This window comes from Girardinichthys multiradiatus, chromosome X (genome assembly GCF_021462225.1).
Source record: "Girardinichthys multiradiatus isolate DD_20200921_A chromosome X, DD_fGirMul_XY1, whole genome shotgun sequence".
Taxonomy (NCBI): domain Eukaryota; kingdom Metazoa; phylum Chordata; class Actinopteri; order Cyprinodontiformes; family Goodeidae; genus Girardinichthys; species Girardinichthys multiradiatus.
This window is the reverse complement of record NC_061817.1, coordinates 27,429,557-27,445,826: the sequence shown is the minus strand read 5'-3', so window position 1 is coordinate 27,445,826 and position 16,270 is coordinate 27,429,557. Positions and strand designations below refer to the sequence as shown.

Here is a 16,270-nt window from a genome sequence, read left to right as displayed (position 1 = left end):
CACCCGATTAAACCTCAACCAGTATAAATAAACTCAATTGAAGTTACTTGGGAACGGCTAAATATGGGTTCAGGTGTTTTTGTCACGTTTTTCCAGTCCAGAGGGGAGGCCGTAGCCAGAATGTGTTGTGTCTCAAATGTTTTCTAAATTTCTGTCTCAATATTTGTCTGACTAACCTTATACTTCATAGTGAAAAATAGTAATAATAATCCTAGGAAACAGAAAAAAATGGGAAAATTGGGGTAATGACTGGTTACAGTGATCAGATGTTTAATAGGAATGAATAAAAAAGCCCACATTTTCAACAAGGATTAACTTTATTTAGTCATTTAGAGTAAAAGCCAACATAAACATAATTGTATTTTGAAAAATGAGCTACAACATGCAAATTTCTGGGTCGACTAATTGTCAAAACAAAAAGCATGAATGAAAGTTGAGAATCCATTCAAAATGCCACACGATCTGATGAAGGCCAATGATAAGTCTTTGGACTGGTGAGCACTTGCTCCATCTTGACTATTTTGAAGAAGGTGGCTAAAGCGTGCAGAAGAAGCAAACATTTAGATGTTGGAAACATTAAGCAGAAACATAAGCAAATGTCAAATCAGTGACATGGTAACACTGTCTAAAATGTTGGTTCAAGCAAAGAAGTGGCAAACGGTCATTAATTTATCTGTTGAATGAATACATTTCTGTGGAGGAAATGTCTTTTACACAGAGTGAACATAGTTCAAGTTCCCAGAAGTCAATAGAAAATGTCAAATTAGGTGTATAAGCTCAAAATAAATTCTTGCATTTTAAAACACTGACCCCAAAAGAACGCAAAAATCTAAAGACTATACACCAGCACAAAGAAACCAGACATGTTTGTTGATACCTACAAAAGTGTATACAAATAAATGAAAGGACCCAGCTTCAGTGATCACTTTTAGCACAATCAGCAGTTTTATGTCCAAGCAGGGTCACTGATGCCTCCATGTTGTGTTGCTAAGTGAACACTCAACTTTTAGATCCCAGCAAAACATATTCAAAGAACTTATTTCATTCATCTGCGAACTAATCGTACACATAACGGAGCTGCATTACAGTGGGTAAATACATATGCAAAACAAACACCAAATCAGCTGGGTCAATCTGGTCAGTCATCCTTTGTTTCTTCCTGCTCCTGTTTCACCTCTTCATAGGTGGGTTCCTCATCTTTTCCATCCTCTTCTCCCTTGGCATTAGAGACCCAGAGCCCGGAGTCGATGCATCTCTTCATGTGATGTTTTGCCTCCTGAAATTATGTGAAACACTCAGGTGTAAACCAAAGCTCGTCAACATGCATACCTAATTCCTACGAAGTTGAAAAAAAACAACCAGAAAGATGATTTATTAAAAAAATAATAACTTACTGTTGGGTCCATTTTGCTAATGACATCTTGTAACATTTGGATGTCTTTTTCATCGAAGCATTTCTGCATTTCCTGCAATTAACAACATGTTCCATAAACCTCAAGAATTTAAACCAAACAGGAAAGACCAACAAGACTAACAGTTGCAAACAAATGGGGAACTTACAGGTGGCAGAGTTTCATAAACCTCAACGGGATCAAGCCCACCAGGACCCAGGCGCTTCTGCCGTTCTTCTTCTTCCAATTCCTTCATGGCCTTCTCTATGCGGATCTTCGCCCTTCCTCTAACTCGCTCCTTGAACGACTCGAGCTCATCGTTGAAAGCGTCCTGGTACGGTTGGTCAGCTGTCTGGTTGAACACATGCAGCACAAAGACAATGAGTTTTAAGGCATTCCAGCACATTCATTTTTGGGGATTTTGACTTTTCTTTTGAGAAGCATCCCGGAACTAATCTGTTTTTTATTCAAGAAACCATAAGTCTGACATCTTCACACACTCATTAAAAAAAACAACAACAAAAAAACACTTCACAACAAGGTATTTTAATCAGGTCCATGAAAGACAGAAAATTAGTGATAAAGAAACTTTAAATTAAAAGAATAAACCCTGAAAGAACTTCACAAAGCCTTAAGAAATACTTTAAAAGATTACTAAACGCTCTGGTGCCTTTAAAGCCGAATATGGACATATTAAAAACTGGGTTTAAAACCTCTGCACAGTTGTTGCAATAGTTCATGGTGTAAAAAGGTTTACTTTGTGGTGACAGCATCTTCTGATTAGCGTTAAAATTGGTGGCTTTAAAAGACCCCCTACTTACCTTAATCTTGGCAAAAAATTGGCGGAAGCAGCCACGGGGGTCCACTTTCAGGCTTTTTGCCAACTCAAGTATGAACTGCATGACTATAGTCTGATGAGCCACTTGCTCCATCAATGCGTGCTTCTGTGACAGCAGAAAACATACTTGGAATAATGAACACAGTAGTCATGTGGGGGAAAACAGCTTGAGGCAAAATGGAAGAGCATCACTGAGTGACATTCCAAATACCAAATGCCATCTTTATTTCCATTTCAATCAATCAATCTAAAGAATAGAACACAATTCAATAACAGTAATGCAGATAATGTTCAAAACCGTTTACCTCTTCCACTTCAAGATCAATGCACATGATGACAAGATAGTTGGCAGTTTCTTCACATACAAGATAAGGATTGTCAGAGAGGTACTTCTGGCTGTCGTCCCAACGTCGCAACATGCCTCAAGTAAAAGCAGCAATAAATAAGAATCTCTATTTAAAATTGTAACAAGGAGTAAATTTATATACACACAACAAACCTTGATGGTTGTCAAAGGCCCTTACCGAAATGTTTGATCTGCTTCTCGTACTTCTCCACAAAGGTTTTATGTTTTTGCTCCTTGTCCTCTTCAGTCTCATCTGCAGCCTCAGGTTTGACATTAACAACACTCTGTCAAGGACGAACCAGAATGTTAGTAACATGTCACTGTTTGTACAGCTGAAAATGAAAGTTATAAACCATAATCTCCAATTATTTGAGACTGTGATGCAATTCTAGTGTCAATATGTGATCTCTATAACATCTTTTCTCTTTTGTCACCCTTCTAAACTAAGAATAAATATACGAGTAGCCAGGAAGGAGGTTGTGCTGACAACTCTCTTTAGAGTGGAAGTTCTTATTGAAAGTAGGCTAAGGGTTTAAAACATTCTCTATCAATGTTTAAAAACAAAGTCCGAAAAGCACAAAAGTACGTGTAAGAAGCTAATTAAAAGAAAAGTGTATTTTCTACAACGGTAGGTTGATTGTTTATTCAGGCTGCAGCAAGAGAGTGCTAGACTTGGCAGGTGCTGATTATTTAGCTCCTTCACTATTTTGTACTTTCCAGCATACAACAATGAGTCATTTGCCATGGGAACATATTGGTGAATTGGCAAAGGAGAAAACTGACCCGGAATCCGATTGCAGCAGATAACAGAAAGGCTAAACATTTGAAGACAAGTGGAATATGAAGGATTCTGAAATGTTGTCAGTCTTTTAAACTTTTTCAGGGTGAGGTATAAGTCTGCCTTTTCTAGAAAGTACATAGACAATGCTGTTCACAATTAGCAATGCTAACTGCACTAATCGCTAACATAAGATGCTAAAAACATTTTAAAACGTAAATTCAAACTTAATTGTTTTTCTTTGACCATGGGACGTGACAACTCCTCCCCCACTGAAATTATAGTCAATGAATACCAAGGAAACACTTAACAAAAATAAAATCAGCATTTATGTTTAATCAAGAAATCATCCTAAATTCTAAGCAGCACAGTAAAAACAATCTGTAATAATAAAAAAACAGATTACTTTTTAAGAAGTGAAATTGTTGTTTGCGATAAATAAAAAAAGACTGTTTTACAAATGTTTATATTCTGAACAAGTGCCAGATTGTTCAGATTTTTAATCAATGAAGATAAAACAACCCCCCAAAAACAACAGACTGTGAATTTACTGCTGAAAATCACATCTGTTGTTCAAAGCACCATTACTGATCTGTGTCACCTTGCTGAAACCATCTCTGCTGAGCGTGTCCACATTCCAGGGCATCTTCTTCTCTTCTCTTCGGTGTTCCTCCAACTTCTTCGCCATATCTCGTTCCTCTTTCTTTAATTTCTTCTCCTCCGCCTGGACTTTGTTCAGCTCTGCTTTGGCATCATCCGACGAGGCAACGCTCAGCTGCTGTAGTTTCTTCTGTGTCTCTGCCAGCTTACGCCGACAATCGATTAGACTTTTATTGAATTCTTCGCCTTTTTTCTGGAAATCTTCCATTCTCTCCACACGAGCCTGAAAAGAAGGAATGAAAGTTTTATCATCTGTTGGACCTTCATCCAAGCATAGTTAACTGTTTTCACCGTTTTGCAACTAATCAAGTGTAGGCTAAACGCTTACGCCTGGTTCAAATGAGCAAAGGTTTTGCAAGGTGTTTGTAGCAAGACAACACAAGGTATGTGCAGCCAGCGGGGAAGCTAAATTATCTTAATTACTCGAGTCTTTAAATTGTACCTGGTGTCTCCATCTGAAGAGGCTCGGTGTGTCGATGTTCGGGTGGGTATCATCTTCATCATCTGAGACCTCAATGTGATCCCACACGCTGTAGTCTATCCTGGACATCCTGCGAGCTAGAACCAAAAGCTAACCGAGTTAGCCTCCTATAAGTCGGATAAGTTGGAAGGTTAAACAAACGTAAGGAGAAAATGTAATTCTGCAGCAGAAATCCCGATGCGGAGGAACGTATAAGAACCGTGAGTTTGTTGTTGAACGCGAAACCGGCTGTTTTCTTTCAGAACAAGCACAGATGGACCTCCCCAGCGACTATTAGCCAGATGCAGCTACAGAATTCTAGAAAGAATCACTCCTGCAAGTTTCCGCCCTACGTCATCACGTCGGCCGTCAGAAGCACGTACGAGGCCGTAAAGCAGGTTTGGAAATTTCCCACGTGGTTTGGTAATAAACCTGAAATATTAGCCTTACAAATAACAAAGTAAAGCAACATGATTATGATTTTTGTATTGTTTTTTTTATCAAAAGAGTACTTATAACTTATAAATAATTTCAAATATGAGTTTATTATTTAAATGTATCTATTTTACCTTGAGATATCCCTTTATTAAACATTTTATTTAATGGTAAAGATATATATCATGCTCATCTGACTCAGCTGAATTAGTGTATTAATTTATTTGTGGTCTAAATGACTTTTTGCCAATTGTTTAATATTATTCAATGTGTATCTCAAATACACACCAATTGTAGTTAATACATTTGTATATTTAACACGACTCTTTAAAAAAAAGTAGTAACATAGGATTGTGTGTTAATAGCATTTATAATAACTTTTATTTGGCCAAAAACCAATGCTTTTATCCAATTGGATGTTTTTTTTTATTGCTTTTGTTTGATATTCCTTATGTTACAAAGCTGTACCAAAGCTTTTTTCAGCACATTACTTCACAAATGGCATTTAGTTTAACAATTCAGTTATTAAACAGATTTAACATTGTAATGAAATCAAATAAATTAACATATATTAACCTATTTTAAATAAATTTATTGCAGAACTGGTTTATGGTCCAATAAAGTGTGCAACACATGCATGTCTGTTGAAAAAATAAATGACTGTTATGTATAATATAGGAGAAATAAAGGTTGTTTGTGTCAACAGGAAGACTCGCAATTGAATTGTTCCAATTATCCAAGATTAAACGGAAAAGAAACAATTTCTCGTTAGAATACCTTGATCCATAATGGAAGAAAATGTTGAGACATTTCAATTTATAATTTGTTACCTTGAGGACTGTTAATTTGAGAAAATCACACAATTAAGCAAATCAAAAGCCTAAGTTAACTTGAATTACTTTATTATTTGAGATAATCTTTTAGTGCATGTTTCCCCTAAAGATATTCTATAACAGACAGGAAATAATTATATAAAAAGTAAATTATCTGTGTAACATTTATATATTTTATTTATGTTAGTAGACTAACTTGTTTTTTGTCAATTGTTTGAAATGATACAATGTATTTCTAATATATACACTATTTATTGCTTTTAATTTTGATTGGAATTACCCTTACAGTAATTGTTACACAAAGGAGTAATAGAGTATGCAACTTTATAATGTTTATTGCAACTAACTGCTTACTTTTCTGCATGAGTGAAGTGTTAGTTAATAGGGCATAATATACTTTAAAAAAAAAACCCTTTAACATTAAGTGTTAAAATACAGATTTTTTTTCTATATCCCAGTAACCTAGTAACTAATGGTTGTTATGTTTAAGGTTTTTAAAGTGGTTTTAACTATTTGCCATGTTACAATGTTAAACTAAAACATAGCTTTTTTCACAGATTGTATTTTTCCGCTTACATCTAGTATAATTCCTTAGCTAATAAATGAAGCTACTAATACATTTTAAAAATATATATTACAAACTGAATACTAGTTAAACAATGAAAGTTTTATACAGTCTGCATTTGAACTTAGAAATCAAATTAGTTCAAGTTGAAGAGGTTATACAGATCATTGCACAAGCATGTCACTTAATACAAATGACTGTTGAAATTTGAAAAATAGTAAAAAAGAATTGATGCCCTTTTCAAAAGTTATAACTCTCTCTTACCTTTTTTACCTTATGACCAAGATTAAAAGGCAACAACAAAAGAAGACATCTTCCTTGCACATTTTTTTTTATATTGCAGCAGACATTCCAGAATGCTGACAGTGAAGTCGGGAAGTTCTGAATGTCCTGTGTTCAAATCCCTTAGCTCTTTCTGCATGGAGTCCTCTTACAGTCCAAAAAGATGATTGTTCATTGGTCTCTATAAATTGTCACTAGGTTTGAATGTGTGCTTGCATGGTTGTTTGGTGTCTCTGTGTTACCCTGTGATGGACTGGTTGTTGACCTGTCCAGAGGGTACGCCACCTCTTGCCCAATGACCACTGGTGCACCAACCCCCCTCCCATGACCCTGCAAGGACAAGACAAGGTATAGATGGATGGATGGATGGATGGATTCATGAATTCTGTGTAATTTCATATTGTTTGAGGTCTGCAGAAATTAAGGTATAAATAAAATATAAAACACATTATCTCTAAAAAAAAAAAATACATAAGATTGCTCAATAAATTATCTCCTCAAAAAGTGGAATCCTTTCACTGATTCAGTTAAAAAAAGATTAACTCAAATCTTATATATTTTCATGAAGAGTGATATAGCTTGTTTATATTTCTGTTAATATTGAGGATTATGGGTTACAGCTAATGAAAATCCGATTCATCTTCACAGAAAACGGACTTACCTAAAAGCAATAAAGGCTGTTTTAACACAGAAATGTCATGTTATGACGACATTACAGCCAACACAGTCATGGAGAAGACGGCTGACTTCATAGTTCTCTGGGGCAACATTTCTTTATAAAAAAAATATCTGAGTACAATATCTGATAGTTCTCAAGCATTGATGCTTTATCTTAAACAGACTCGTTTATTTGAAAGGATGTGAGGGTGTTAGGGTTTTGTTTTTTAGCGTCGTTGCAGTCCACACTCCTTATCAGTTGATGGTGGTATTGCACCAGATTGTTGCTTGCAATCCGTCAAAAAAAAAAAAAAAAGAAAAAACCCAAAAAACCTTAAGAAGTAATAGAACAAGAAAAAACGAGTCGGGTCTGGTTTTTTTTTTTTTTTTCCCGAGCCTGTCTCACTTCCTTATTTCTGACATGCCCAAGCTCCTCTCCGAATCTCACGAACAAGGTGTTTACAAAATGGCAGAAATCCAGTTTATTCTCATGACTGTTGACAGGAAGGTGTCATGTTTAAAGGCTTTTTTTTTTTTTCTCTCCAAATGTTATGTTCAAATGTCTTCTGAGAAAGGCTGCTGAAATGTTTACTATACTTTAAAGCCTCATGTACACAGTCTCAATGACAGTTCCGGGTCCTGCTGAACTACAGCATGCTTCAGAATGATAAAGATCTACTACATTCATGATATTGAAGCTTTCTACCACAACATGAAGGGGAACGGGTGAAAGTCATGTGTCGCTCTTGTTCTCCGACGGGTTGGAGTCCTTAAAACCGGAGCAGCAGACGGAGTTTCCCACATTAGCTTTACAGCACCGGCGCATGTCTCGGATCACCTCTTCGCACAGACTCTCCATGTACTTATTAGCTGCAGGATGGGGAAGGAGTTAGTCAAATATCTTCCAAGGGTTGAGCCTAAAGCAATACACAACATCTGTAGTACCTTGTAAACACGTCTGGATGGCGCACGCTTGCTTTTGACAAGGATCTTTTTGCGGCATTTCTGAAAACAAAACCAAGACACCTTTTTTAAGACGTTGTTATGTTGTATTTAACATCTAAACTGACCCAAACTGACTCCCACCTCTGTTGATAACATTGAGGCTAACCGCAATATGCTACCTCCTCCTGGTACACTGTTTTGATCATGTGACGCATCGACGGCCTATCGCCTTTTTAAAATAAGATAAATAGCGACATCTTGTGGAGGGAGGCAGAGTGACAGATGGAACCTTTAAATATATTTAAAACTCCTATATGGCAAAACCTTAAATATTTAAATTAGTAGTCAAAATGACCAATCATTAGTCAATTTAAAATAATACCTAAAAATACATAGATTCAATGTTTCAATAAATTGTTTCAATAAAAAAGCAGCACATCTCTGAAAAACATGCAGCCTTGTAATGAAATTCCAGTCAGTTTATGAGCATCTGTGTTGAACAAAGCTGAAGTATCACTTAAGCACAGTAGATGACTGAAATTAGAGTCCCGGTACTGATGAGTCATCTGGAAAGATGGTTCAATTCAAAGTCAGACTGAAAATTAAACCAGAAAGGAGAACAAAAGTGCTTATACTGGAAGGCATTACATCGTTTAATATACTGCTGGAGTTTATGTTTTAACAAAACCCAAGGCTGAAATTAGTAATCTAACAAAAACAAATGCATCATCTTCAATAAGTGAGCCAGTTAGTAAAACGCTTCTTTTTATTAAACTTTTATTGATAAAGATAAGAAAATCAAACCAAGAAACAACTCATATTTACAGTAATTCTCTGCTGCTATTCATTGCAGTGCCAATAGTAGCTGCGTTTTTTTCAAATGTTACAGGACTTCATTACATTAGTGGGTAAATAAGGCTAGCAAAAATATAAATTATACCACAAATATCAAAAGTAAATCCTAAAATGTGAAATCTACCTTTAGACAACACACACACATATATATCTATATCTAACTCTGGATGGTAAAATGATCCCCATCATCACTGAATCATAAATTTGTCATCTTTCCCATCTCCAAAGTGGCAACAGTAAAATCAACATGGTGGAAATTTCCCCATGAGTCAGACAGCAGGCCAACCCAAGACAGCAAGCTTCAAACACCTGAATGACAGCAAGAGGAGATTTCAGGATTAGGATGTAGAGTTTGGAGCATTTTAATAGCTGCAGCAACACATACATCTTCCCTCTACCTTTGATCTTTTCTTTGATAATGAACTGCTTGCTCTTCTTTTCCAGCATGTTAGAGGCTGTGCACGTGTAGGTCCCTGGGAGCAGCGAGGAGGAAGTGATAACTGCTTCCGCCTTCATCCGCTCATCTGTGAGATGGGATGATTGCCAGCTGTATACAGGCTCAGGGTTTCCTGTGGCTGTGCAGTTAAAGGTGATTTCAGCTCCTGCGGTAAAGTCTAACACCTCTGTTTCAGGACTTAGAAATGTTGGAGGGACTAAAAAGAAAATAAAAAATAAACAGTGATTAATTATCCATATAAACAGTACCACAAAAAGTATTCATAGCGCTTCAATTGTTTTCATATTTTTGACATTTAAGTCAAAAATGTGAATGTATTTTATTTAGAATGATGTGATATACCAACACAAAGTAATTGTCAAGCAGAAAAAATATGATACATGGTTTTTAAAATTCTTTACAAATGAAAATCTGAAAAAGATGCTGTACATTTGTATTCACCCTGCCCTCACACTGACAACTGTTAATAAGATCTCAGGCAAGCAATTTTCTCCGAAGTCTGAAGCTTTGACTAAAATGATGAGGAACTAACTAATGCTTTTAAATATACAGGTCCTTCTCAAAACATTAGCATATTGTGATAAAGTTAATTATTTTCCATAATGTCATGATGAAAATTTAACATTCATATATTTTAGATTCATTGCACACTAACTGAAATATTTCAGGTCTTTTATTGTCTTAATACGGATGATTTTGGCATACAGCTCATGAAAACCCAAAATTCCTATCTCAGAAAATTAGCATATCATTAAAAGACTCTCTAAACGAGCTATGAACCTAATCATCTGAATCAACGAGTTAACTCTAAACACCTGCAAAAGATTCCTGAGGCCTTTAAAACTCCCAGCCTGGTTTATCACTCAAAACACCAATCATGGGTAAGACTGCCGACCTGACTGCTGTCCAGAAGGCCACTATTGACACCCTCAAGCAAGAGGGTAAGACACAGAAAGAAATTTCTGAATGAATAGGCTGTTCCCAGAGTGCTGTATCAGTCTGTGGGAAGGAAAAAGTGTGGCAGAAAACGCTGCACAACGAGAAGAGGTGACCGGACCCTGAGGAAGATTGTGGAGAAGGGCCGATTCCAGACCTTGGGGGACCTGCGGAAGCAGTGGACTGAGTCTGGAGTAGATACATCCAGAGCCACCGTGCACAGGCGTGTGCAGGAAATGGGCTACAGGTGCCGCATTCCCCAGGTCAAGCCACTTTTGAACCAGAAACAGCGGCAGAAGCGCCTGACCTGGGCTACAGAGAAGCAGCACTGGACTGTTGCTCAGTGGTCCAAAGTACTTTTTTCGGATGAAAGCAAATTCTGCATGTCATTCGGAAATCAAGGTGCCAGAGTCTGGAGGAAGACTGGGGAGAAGGAAATGCCAAAATGCCAGAAGTCCAGTGTCAAGTACCCACAGTCAGTGATGGTGTGGGGTGCCGTGTCAGCTGCTGGTGTTGGTCCACTGTGTTTTATCAAGGGCAGGGTGAATGCAGCTAGCTATCAGGAGATTTTGGAGCACTTCATGCTTCCATCTGCTGAAAAGCTTTATGGAGATGAAGATTTCATTTTTCAGCACGACCTGGCACCTGCTCACAGTGCCAAAACCACTGGTAAATGGTTTACTGACCATGGTATCACTGTGCTCAATTGGCCTGCCAACTCTCCTGACCTGAACCCCATAGAGAATCTGTGGGATATTGTGAAGAGAACGTTGAGAGACTCAAGACCCAACACTCTGGATGAGCTAAAGGCCGCTATCGAAGCATCCTGGGCCTCCATAAGACCTCAGCAGTACCACAGGCTGATTGCCTCCATGCCACGCCGCATTGAAGCAGTCATTTCTGCAAAAGGATTCCCGACCAAGTATTGAGTGCATAACTGTACATGATTATTTGAAGGTTGACGTTGTTTGTATTAAAAACACTTTTCTTTTATTGGTCGGATGAAATATGCTAATTTTGTGAGATAGGAATTTTGGGTTTTCATGAGCTGTATGCCAAAATCATCCGTATTAAGACAATAAAAGACCTGAAATATTTCAGTTAGTGTGCAATGAATCTAAAATATATGAATGTTAAATTTTCATCATTACATTATAGAAAATAATGAACTTTATCACAATATGCTAATTTTTTTAGAAGGACCTGTAGATATTATACCAAATGCAGATTGTGGCTTCTCAGTTTTTTCATGGAATAATTGCAGTGAATTTCCACAACAGAATTACACTAAAAGTACCAGTGATATTTTTTTGAGTCTTTTTATGTTTTTTTTTATGACATTTGTTTGCACAAATATCAACATCCCATGAAACATGTATCCAACCTGATTGGCAAAGGTTCTTTGCTGTTAAACCAAATAATAGGAATAAAAGGGTGGTTCTTTAAAAATGACAACACATTTCCTAGAGTAAATATTTTCAGTATTTTCAGTTGTAGTTTAAAAAAAAAAAGACATTTTGGGCTCTAAATTTTCATTTAGCTGGACTAAGGTCAGAAATGTCTCTTTAGATTCTAAAGGTTGCAGACCCCCAGTTTAGGTCAAAGCATATTCATGTGTTAGAATGACCAAGTCGAAGTTCAAACCTAAATCCAATTGGGAATTTGTGGCAAGACTTGAAAATGCGTCTTCTAAGACACTATAATGTATAATTATCTTTCCACTCCCCGAATGTGCTCTCGTTTTGTGTTGGTCTGTGCCATGAAATCCCCCCAAAATAAAAAGATATATGTAATTGAGTGGAATGTGCATCATAACTCACAGTATATGGACACAGTGAGGGGCTCTGAGGCCAGAGTGGGAGGGGGCTGTGGACCCTCTGGCCCAAGCTCCAGCTCTGCTACACACTTATACTCTGCATCGTTCTCTGCTTTTGTTGGCGTGATGATGAGGGTAGAGGACACTTGGACGGGTGAAGAAGATGTGAGGTCAGAGAAGGAGTGCTGATAAACCTCAGTTTGACCTCGGTACCACCGTAGTGTGAGATACTGGACAGGAGCAATATTCTGAACCTCACAGAGCAACTGGTACTCTTTTCCTTCCACCATGGAGCCAGTGTGGTTTGTCTGCCTGATGGAAATGCTGTCTGGGGATTCTATGTAAATAATACACAGATTTAATGTCAGGAAAACAAATTCATTTGAGTTTCAAACACATGTTTAGGTCAAAAGCTTACTCACTGTAGAGGACAAGGTTCAGTTTCTCCTCACACTGTCTCGGAGCTGTGAAAAAAACCCCATAGCAAATGGGTTCCTCTATCCAGTCAATAAGACTGTCTACCTTCCACTGGACAGACCGGTCCTCCTGCGTGTGCACCGCACTGATGGCTGATTCCCAGCCAAGGACACGAACTGGCCGTGTGGCTTCACAGTTGACTGTCACTGACTCGCCAAAGCCCACCACAACCCGGGACGGCTTGAGAATGAGGGAGCAACCTTCTCCTGACACTGGGGAAGGTAGTAGCAGTCACCATCAAAGCCAGTGGAATCAAATGCCATATTTGATATTTACAGGTTATTAAACTTTGTTACAAGATCTGCCTCCTTACAGGTTTTTACCGTTTTTGATTTTTTTCACATCTAATTGTTTCAGATCATCAAACAAAATTTTATAATTCCATTCAATAGTTTATTTTTATTGATGCTGAGGCACTTTACAAAACAAACACATCTAATTTATATACAGAAATATACATTAAATATAGACAGATACAAAGTCAATTAAATACATCGCAGTTTAATCTCATAAAACAATGGAGTCAAGTTCAATTTATTTTGCTAATTGGTAAAAAGTTTTCTATTTAAGGTACCCCTATCGATTGCATCTAGTAACTGACTTTGTAGCAATCTCCTGTCACGTAATTATACATAAAGGACCCTAATGACTACAAAAAGCAGCTTTTTAAATGATGATTTCATTCATTAAGGGGGAAAGTTTTTTTTGAAAACTGGCAACACTCCGTCCTGATTACTGCCTCAGATTTAGCAGTCTGAGAAAGGTCACAAAGCCATTTCCAAACCTTTATGACTCAAATGACCCACAGGAAGAGTGATTATCCATAAACGTTGAAAACATGGAAAATTGGTAAATCTTCCAAGGAAGTGCTGGTCTACCAGACATACCCCAACAGCTCATTGACATCTCATCCAGGAGGTTACAAAAGAACCCAGAAAAGCATCTAAAGCACTGCAGGCTTAGATTGCCTCATTTCCAGTCAGTGTTCATGATTCAATAATAAGAAAGAGACGGGGCATAAATAGCATTCATTGGAGAGCTTCAAGAGAAAAACCACTCCTGACTCCTCTAACACATTAGCCAAAAAACAACTTGATGATACCAAAGTCTTTTGGGAAAATATTTAGTTGACTGACTAAAGTGAAACCTTTAATAACATGTGCATCCCATTACATCTGTTGTAAAGCTAACACAGCATTTAAGAAAAGAACATCATACCGACAGTCAAACATGGTGGGGGTAGTGTGATGGTCTGGTGCTGCTTTGCTGCTTTAGGGCCTGGATAAGATGCTGTATTTATGAGACCATGAATTTTGCTTTGTCACTTGGGTTATGCAGCAGGACATTAATCCAAAGCACAACAGCAAGTCCACCTCTAAATACCTTTTAAAAATGAAGGTCTTGGAGTGGCCTAGTCAAAGACCAGATTTAAAACCAATTAAGTTGCTGCGGCATTGTCTTAAACAGATTATTCTTTTTCAACAAACCTTCCAAGGGCCTGACTTAAATAGATTTTGCTAAGTGAACCAAAATTACTCGACGGCAAAGTTAAAAGGCTTGTTGCAAGTCATCACAAATCCTAGATGGCAGTTGCTGATACTAAGGGTGGCACAAGAAGAATGCATTTAGTTTTTCACATAGGGTCAAGTTGGTTTGGATAGCAATTCCCCTTAGAAATCATCATTTCAAAACTACATTTTTTTTAAGGTTTAATTATCACGATAAATTGTATAAAACATCTATGTTAAAAAAGTAAAAACAAGAAATCTTGAAGGGAGAAATATTTTTCACAGCACTGTAAATAAAAACTAGCATGCAAATCAGAGTCTAGAAGAATGGGTTTAATCCCATTCTAACACAAAAAGCATTTGTTGCGGTTATTAATTTTTTATTTATTTTACAATTACTAATTGCAGTGTAATTTCCCCATAGCCGTAATGCATGAGTATGTTAATCCAAGCTATTCATTCATCACAGTTTCTGCCCTGGACATCATCAACATCTGAAACAAGCTATAGGAAACATGTAGTCCACAAAGTCTTACCTGTATAAAACATACAAAATATGAGGATCCAAATAAGAAAGTTGTTTCCCATGGTATTGTTATTTTTTGCACTGGTCGTCGACAGACAGAAAATTCCAACTTGAACAACCCTGGCAACTCTGCAGGGAACTATGTTGGAACAAAGCAGAGATCCCTCCCAGATGACTTTACAGATGGGAGGGGGTAAAAAGAGGAAAAGTAAAGGGGAAGAGTGGGAATGTTAACACAGCCCATTATAGTTTTTGTTTTACAGAGAATTAAAAGCTCACAAATACATCTGTAGATGTGCAACATGAATACCTCACCCACCAGAAACTTACAACTAAATCTGTGGAACAAATTGCTACTTCATCTGCACAACCTCAATTAAAAATAAACATACATGATTATGAACTTCCCCATTGAGATTTGGCCATGATAGAGACTCGTGAAACATTTCAGCGCTTATTTTAGGTGTCTAATAATAAAGAGCTGTGCAAAATTATTTTCAGTTCCTTTTGCACACTTGTTTGAAATGGCCTGAGGCCTTCATGCTTTGTTAAAACTCAGCAGGCAGGAGAGCCGGTCTCCTGCAGCATGTGAGCTTATAAGACTCACACTGTGACCAGAATGCTGCACAGAATAGCAGCCCTGACTGTAACTGTGGTGCAGGAGAGCAAACATCAAAAACAGATGCTTTTTAATGTATTTATAGAGAAGACAACTGGGAAACTTTACACCTTACAGTGTACATTCTCATGTTACTGGCAGCTTTAAATATGCCCTAGCAAGTTTACCATTGCCATGTGTAACACTTTACGTTTTAACTCTTTGACTTACTGTGCTGTATCCCATCTGCTAGGGTGTTATGGCCGCAGAAGAGAAGCATAAACAAACAGTTGACCTACTTTTTCAGCTAAATCTCTGTTGGAAATGGCAGAACTCAGAGGACACAATTTTTGGACTAGTATAATAAAAAAATATATATTTTGGCAGCTGTGGACATGATTACACATTCTCCTCCTTACATTCACTTTGTTAGGATCTAATTAGTATGGCAGTCTCAGTGCTGTGTAATGTAAGGCTGTCTGAAAGAGGCAGAGAAAGGCATCCGAGGAACTGACAAAGGGGGGGGCGAGGAAACACAGACGCCGTTTTGACTTTGCCTCAATCAGTATTCTGCTTAAGGAGGTCACTAACAGAGAAGGTGGCTCAATAATATGTTAACCTTTTGTATTACAGCTTTTTTCTGTTTTCAGTTATTTTAATGTTCACATAAAAGTTTATTATGCTCAACTTGTCAAGATTTTTTCATTTGCTTTAAACCCAGTAGGTTCATTTTATCAACCAGTTGTTACAGAAATTGTATACTCTTTCTACTTGGGCAAAATAAGAAAATATTACCGGGGCACAACAATGCAAACAAATCGCAAATTGCAAAGTCAATTTTGCAGAAGATATCTAGATTTATAAACACACACCAAAAAATGAGAAAAAACATTAACCTTGCATGCAG

The 16,270-nt window shown here is 37.3% G+C and overlaps 3 protein-coding genes across 6 annotated transcripts; all 3 read right to left on the bottom strand.

Annotated features, from left to right (window-relative positions):
• Positions 1-298: 298 nt before the first annotated feature.
• LOC124863361 (hsp90 co-chaperone Cdc37) lies at positions 299-4,849 on the bottom strand. 2 transcript variants are annotated; one of them, XM_047357710.1, is made up of 9 exons: positions 4,694-4,849; positions 4,456-4,601; positions 3,955-4,236; positions 2,754-2,859; positions 2,535-2,650; positions 2,213-2,335; positions 1,561-1,743; positions 1,395-1,466; positions 299-1,276 (listed from the first exon to the last, which is right to left on the bottom strand). In XM_047357710.1, the coding sequence occupies exons 2-9, from the start codon at positions 4,561-4,563 to the stop codon at positions 1,139-1,141; spliced, it is 1,128 nt and encodes a 375-aa protein (XP_047213666.1). In that variant the 5' UTR covers positions 4,564-4,601; positions 4,694-4,849; the 3' UTR covers positions 299-1,138. The 2 variants fall into 2 exon arrangements, with proteins under 2 accessions (XP_047213666.1, XP_047213665.1); XM_047357709.1 differs by having other exon boundaries at positions 4,456-4,835.
• Positions 4,850-6,620: 1,771 nt separating this feature from the next.
• Positions 6,621-8,430, bottom strand: LOC124863363 (cx9C motif-containing protein 4-like). 3 transcript variants are annotated; one of them, XM_047357713.1, is made up of 4 exons: positions 8,332-8,430; positions 8,191-8,250; positions 7,952-8,115; positions 6,621-6,918 (listed from the first exon to the last, which is right to left on the bottom strand). In XM_047357713.1, the coding sequence occupies exons 2-3, from the start codon at positions 8,246-8,248 to the stop codon at positions 7,979-7,981; spliced, it is 195 nt and encodes a 64-aa protein (XP_047213669.1). In that variant the 5' UTR covers positions 8,249-8,250; positions 8,332-8,430; the 3' UTR covers positions 6,621-6,918; positions 7,952-7,978. The 3 variants fall into 3 exon arrangements, with proteins under 3 accessions (XP_047213669.1, XP_047213667.1, XP_047213668.1); XM_047357711.1 differs by having other exon boundaries at positions 6,621-8,115; XM_047357712.1 differs by having other exon boundaries at positions 6,621-8,115; positions 8,191-8,332.
• Positions 8,431-8,950: 520 nt separating this feature from the next.
• Positions 8,951-14,924, bottom strand: LOC124863257 (hemicentin-1-like). Its single transcript, XM_047357567.1, has 5 exons — positions 14,776-14,924; positions 12,677-12,943; positions 12,259-12,591; positions 9,444-9,698; positions 8,951-9,354 (listed from the first exon to the last, which is right to left on the bottom strand). Exons 1-5 carry the CDS (start codon positions 14,825-14,827, stop codon positions 9,347-9,349), a joined length of 915 nt encoding a protein of 304 aa, XP_047213523.1. The 5' UTR covers positions 14,828-14,924; the 3' UTR covers positions 8,951-9,346.
• Between the last annotated feature and the right edge of the window lie 1,346 nt (positions 14,925-16,270).